Source organism: Oppia nitens, unplaced genomic scaffold (assembly GCF_028296485.1).
Source record: "Oppia nitens isolate AA-2021 unplaced genomic scaffold, nextdenovo-longstitch-racon4-pilon3 scaffold22_pilon_pilon_pilon, whole genome shotgun sequence".
NCBI lineage: Eukaryota > Metazoa > Arthropoda > Arachnida > Sarcoptiformes > Oppiidae > Oppia > Oppia nitens.
The window spans coordinates 1527997-1535235 of record NW_026533202.1 but is presented as its reverse complement, the minus strand read 5'-3'; the positions used below and the strand labels follow the sequence as shown (position 1 = coordinate 1535235).

Genomic DNA, 7239 nt, shown 5'->3' with positions numbered 1-7239 from the left:
CAAAAAATAAACTTTATTTTAATAGTTTTGTTTTCATCCAATTCAATGAATCTCTCAATTTTAATGTCAAGAATATTCTGTACGATAAACGATATATWTATTATATATTGAAAACACTTTTATAATATATATATATATATATATATTATATGATTGAACGATAATATATATTTACATTTATATACACTAACTATAGATAAATCTATATCCCCGGTATCAGTATGTACTTGAATATAATAATGATATATAAAAACCTTTATTTTTTTGAATGCAATGTTTATATTAACATTTGTTTGTTTGTTTAACATTGCATTTTTAAATGTTTTACTGTTTGCATAATATTCAAAACAACTATTTTTATTAATACTGTAATATTATTTCCCAACTTTTACTTATATTAATAATATTAATAATAATAATAATACAAATAACCATAATTAATATTGATTGATTTTTTGTTTGTTTAGTCAGTGCATAATAATAATAATTGACTCATTAATAAATTTTACATAAATGGCTTCAAATACTACCGGTGCACATATTGATGGTGGTGGTGCTGGTGGTGTCGATATTGTCAAACAGGGTTTCCTATGGGTCAAACGTCCACCCCGGAGCTATTGGAATAGGATAAAGGTGAGCTAGCTAAATTATTAGTTTTAATTTATTTTTTATATTAATTATTGTTAATTATCAGTGTTTATAAGATTTTATAAAATATTATTTTTTAAAAATTAAAATTTAAATCTCTATATAACTTAGATATAATTATAATTAAATATAAATACATTATTACTATTTAGTATTATTATTATTATTATTGCATATTGTTTTATTTTCATAAATTATTATAATAATTATTATTTATTGGAAAATTAATAATAATAAATATAATACTAATTGCTAGGTATAATGAATTGAGTTATTATTGATGAGATTATAATTATAGCCATTAATTATTATTATTTTTTTGTATTTAATATTTATTAAAATTATTATATCATATAATAGAAACAACAAAAATTTACAACAACAAAAATTTTTAACAAAAATGTGTTGTTATGTAAAGTTATAATACTTTAGAAATTATATTATTTATTGTATTAGTGAACAACATATTCTAGTTTTTAGATTTTTCTATATATATAAAGTAATTAATAATAATTAAAATGTAATTTTCATTATATTGAAAAATAATTTATTACACAAAATTAATGTTTAACACATAATTTATAGTTTTATATTGTAATAATAATAAATTTTATTATTAACTATATTTTGACTATAAAAAAATGCTAGAAATATTGTTTAATACGATTATATGAATATAAATATAATTTAATATTATGTACATTAATATAATTTAATTTAATTAGCTAAATTCACAAATTTTTACAAATTTTCATAAATTAGTATTATTATTATTATACAGTAATAATAATACTATTATTATTACTACTTATATTTTGTATGAAATAACATCAGTATACTATACATGTATTGTATACAATAGATTTAATAAATAATTTTTTTTAAATATTTAGTTAAATTAAATCAAATTTCACAAAAGTATTAATTTTTTAATCTTTTATAAGTTTTAAAATACTGTGACAATACATACATACAAATACAGTATTATTATTTTTTTTGAGTATTAATATATATACGATATAACGATACATAAGATATTTTTTTCTACAAATAAAAGTATTGAAAGGATTTTTAACTTTTTTTTATTGTATTTCTAATCTTATTATTTGCATTAAGAAAAAAATTCAAGACATGTCTAGCATTAAAAAAAATCAATGTAAAGTATTTGAATATTTGAATATTTAAATAATAATAATAATAATACTTATAATACATAATAAAATTGCAAAACTTGCAAAAAGGGTTCAATGTATTAAAATTCTGTATGTATTAAATAAATCATATTTTATTTTTAATTTAATATACTATAGTATTAATAAATAAAACAGTATTAGTAGACATCGTTAGAAAAGTATATCAAATTTATTAGAAAATATTATTTATTTTTTTACTTTAGTTATATATTTATATATATATCATATATATGATTGATATAAAAAAATTAATTTAAAATAATGGGTTTTTATTGATTTTTGTTGTTTCTATTATATATATATAAAACAATTGATTGACTATTGCAACTAAAAATTTAAAATAAATACTATATATTCAATAAAAAAAATTTATCTCGCACATTTAGTTATAAAAAGTAATTTTTATAAACTTTTACAATTTTTTAGTAATAAATAAATAAATCTTTTTTTAACAACTTGAATATATTATAATAAAAATATATTTTACAATTTTTTCTGCAAATGTTTGCATATATATTTTTTAATATATTAAATAAACTGTATATATATATATGGCATAATCTAGATTATATAACATCAATGATCTACTAACAAGTACTGTATAAATATGCTTGAAATATATATCCAATTACTTAAATATTATTTATTTTTATTGATATGTATTATATAATGTCTGTATAAAGTTTATTCCGTTTATTATATTTTTGTAATATTATTATTATTATTATTATTATTATTACATATTAAAGTATCAATAACTATATCAATAAGAATTTAATAACTTATTTTATAAAATATAAATATCGATTCACTATCACTAAGTGATTATATTTATAGATAAAAATTTTTTAAAAAATAATTTTTAATTTAGAATATTAATTATAATTATTTAAAAAAAATATTTAATTAGAGCTATAAAATGTGAAAAATAAATGTATATTTTTTACTAAATTAATGTCAAGATTTTCAAATCTATTTCTCTATTTATATACTATATATATATATAATCAATATTATACAATATTATTTTATATTTAATATAATGGCAATAAATTTGTGATATAATTTTATTTGAATTGCTGCTAATATTACAAATAATAATAATAATAATACTAATAATAGCATTAATTGCATTAGACATTAAGTACCACCACTTTATATCTTATCAAACATAAAATATAATACCAATAATATTATATTAGATAATAAATTGAAATTAAATATATATTAAATATATAACCAAATTTTTTTTAGACATTTTCTATTAATAAATTAACTTAATTTAGAAATAATTGAACAAAAAAAATGATAGTATTATACTAATTATAATATATTAATTAATTATAAATATATATAGATAAAATTTTGTTTATTATTGTTTTTAATTGATGATTGTTTTTACATTAGTTTTAATTTATTAAAATTTAGTGTAAAGTTAATGCATTTAGTATGTATTTGTAAATGTTATAATCCATATAAATGTTTACATTAAAAAAAAATATTGATATTTTAATTAATGTACCAGTTAGATATTATATATTTTTTTAAAAAATAATTTAATATTAAAATAATTTAGCAATCATATTTGTACTATTAATTTTAAACATAACTAGGTAATTATAATTAATTGATAATTTATGTAAAATATTTAATAAATTTGATTTGCTAAAGATTATTTTAAGATTAATTTTATTTATTTATTTAAAAAAAGTTTAATTACTAATATTTTACATTAGTTGAGTAATTGAATATTATAGTTAAAATATTTTATTTTATTATTAATTACAAATTTGTTTTATATCGGTATAATTTTTCAATACTAGTATTAAATATATTTTAATAAATAATTATTTATTATCTTAAATTTAACTAGTATATTAAAATAAATATATTTTATTAAATAATATACTGAATCTATTACACAATTGAAATTGATTTACTTTTTAAAAAAATCTAATTAAAAATAAACATTTAAAAGAAACTTGAAAGTCATTAATTTATATTTAGTTAATTAACTGATAAAATAACATTTATTATTACTAAACTGTAGTGTATAATAAATAATATTGAATTTTATTGATTAAATATATATATACAGTATATATAGTAGACAATAAACATAGTATATTGCAGTACTAATTAAGTGTTAAAACTTTAGGTTTACTTTAGGTAACGGAAATGTTTGTTTGCAAAATATAATACTTTATATTTATTATAATTATTATTGGATTTTATTTATATAAATTGTGAAATTCATGGGATAATAATTTTTATTATAAAAAAATTAAATAAAGATAATATATATTAATTTTTATACTACAATATATACTGTAAATTTATTATAAAAATAATATTTATATTATTATATTTAGATTAAATCTACTTTAATTTGTTAATTAGAATTAAGCTTTTTTTATATATATAAAAAATTCACAATCAGTTATTTTTTCCATAATTTATCATAAATTACTTGATTTAGTAAATTAATGAATAGCTTAATGAATTAGTAAGTAATGTGTGTGTGTATGTATGTGTGTCTATGTATGTGTATGTATATATATATATATATATATATATATATATATATATGTGTGTGTGTGTGTGTGTGTGTATGTGTGTGTGTATGTATGTGTGTGTGTGTCTATGTATGTGTGTGTATGTATGTATATATGTGTGTGTGTATGTATGTGTGTGTGTCTATGTATGTGTATGTATGTATATATATGTGTGTGTGTGTGTATGTATGTATATGTGTTTATGTATATATGTATGTGTGTATATATATATGTGTATGTGCTTGAGTGTATGTGTGTGATTGTATGTGTTTATGTGTATGTGTTTATGTGTGTGTGAGTGAGTGAGTGAGTGAGTGAGTGAGTATGTGTGTGTGTGTGTGGGCATAAAATTATTAGGTAACTAAGCTTCTTATATCCAATATTTATATATACTGTATATAAATTCTATATCCCTATGGAAATGTTCAATAAAATAAATTGAGACCAATTTTAGATATATATATATATATATATATATACTAAATATATCTATGATATATATATATATATGAACCCAATAAAACCAAAAAATAAAAATTACTAAACAGTACAGTCAAATACATTTAGCATTTTTTTGGGCAAAAATTATTACAATACAAATACAGTAGTAAAAGTAGATAATAATAAAATATTTTATTTATTTTATAATAATATTTTATTTTTATAGTTTGAATACCAATATGTAGTAGTAATAATTTTATATACAGTATATATATATATATATATATATATATATATATATATATATATATATATTACAGTTATATGGAAGTAGTAAAATATTTTTATTAATGTTAGAATTTTATTAAATTATATTTATTTATTTTTTACTGCAATTAATTTATATATAATTAAATATATATATTAATATATATACTAAATTTTCTATGGAGATATAGTGTATATATATATATAAAAAAAATAATAATTCTATACATTACTAGAATATTTTTCACTAAACATTAGTTAGCATTAGTTTTATGGTTAACTTTTCTTTAAAAAAATAATAATAAAAATATTTATTTTTCCTCGACATATATTACATCTACATATATAAATATATACGTTATATATATATATATTATAATGCACTCATGTAGCTGTAAATACAGTATTATTATTATTATTTAGTACCGGCATACCAATAACGGATATCCTAAATAATACACATATTTTATATTAATATTAATACTGTTTTTTATGTATATATAGTATTTATATTATATATTTAGATGAATTTTTATTATCACACAAAAATTGAATGATATTGACATTTAATGTGTGTGTGTGTGTGTGTGTGTTGTATATATAGTACAGTATATGTATTTTTTATATATTGCTTAATGTACCAGTATACAATATTTAGCTAGGTTATTTTTTATTTTATTTTTGGACGATTACACTTATATATATAGCTAAATGGTTAGATTACTGACATTACTCTGGTATAAAGTATAATAAATGTGTTAATAATATATATATATATATATATATATATATACATATACAGTATATATATTATCATTATAACTATTATGGCTATGACTATGACATTAAAGTGTATTATTATTATTTATTTTATTGTGACAATAATACTAATACTAATAATTATTATTACTTGTTTATTGATAGTTATAGTAAAATTAATATTTATTATGGTTATAAATAATGATTTAAATATAAATGTAATATAGTATTAATATAATAATAGTAATAGTAATAATAATAGGAAAATTTTTTAATAACAAAGTTTATTTAAATAAAAAAAATAACTAAATAAAATTTTAAAAAATTGTTTTCATATTTAATTTATAAAACAAAATTTAATTGTATTTACAGTATTGGTAATATTTATATACCAATATAGCCATTAATAATTTTATAACTAAATAAAAAAATTATATTTGAATTTATTTATTTTAAAAATTCAAAATTTTCTATTAGAGTAGTTATATAATGTATATTTATTTTGTTTCAGTAAATTTTTAATTTATTTATACAATCAAATTATTAAAATATTTATATTAAAAAACAGTATAGAAAAATGTAATATTTATTTTTATTAAATATCATATATTTATTTAAATTGAAAATATTTTTAGTAAATATAATAGTTAATATTATTTAAAGTAAGTTTAGTTGTATTTATTATTATTAATTACTATATATATACATAAATTTATATAAATAAATAAATAATATTTTATTAACAAAATTAATATTTAATCATTGCAATTTGGATAGTATTTTATATATATATATACTGTATTTATATAATTATATTAATGAAAAAAAATTGTTTATTACAGTCAAATAATATTAGATTAATTTTTTCATTAAATAACAATATAAAAAAACTTTCTACAATTGACTAATATATATATAAAATATAATATATTTTTTTGGTTCATTAACATAACATTAAAGTCCAGACACAAATATATAAAACTGATAAATAATAGATACATTGTATAAGTTAAATGTATGAAAAATATTATCATATCTTACATATAATATTTATATATATATAAGACAACTATATATATATATATATATATAAACATCAATTTTATGGTACATTAAAAATAACACATAAATATAAATAAATAAATAATAAAAACTACTGTACTGTTAGTGAAAATAAATCACACAAAAAAGACAATTTGAATCGTTGAATATATTTAAGTTAAAAATATTTTTACATATATATATATATACATTATATATATAAACAGTATATATATATATTAGTATACAGAATATTCTGATATGTGTGTATTATTTATATATGTATAAAATGGTAATAAATAATCAAATACTATATATATATCATTCATACCCAG

General features: G+C 15.5%; 1 protein-coding gene across 1 annotated transcript in view; it reads left to right on the top strand.

Moving 5' to 3' along the window:
* Positions 1-513: 513 nt before the first annotated feature.
* LOC128953542 (probable serine/threonine-protein kinase DDB_G0282963) overlaps positions 514-7239 on the top strand; it is a gene marked incomplete at its 3' end in the record, with an annotated part of 35674 nt that continues 28948 nt past the window's right edge. Inside the window, exon 1 of the mRNA XM_054299030.1 lies at positions 514-633. Within this exon, the coding sequence (XP_054155005.1) occupies positions 514-633 (120 nt within the window). The remainder of the gene's footprint in view (positions 634-7239) is intronic.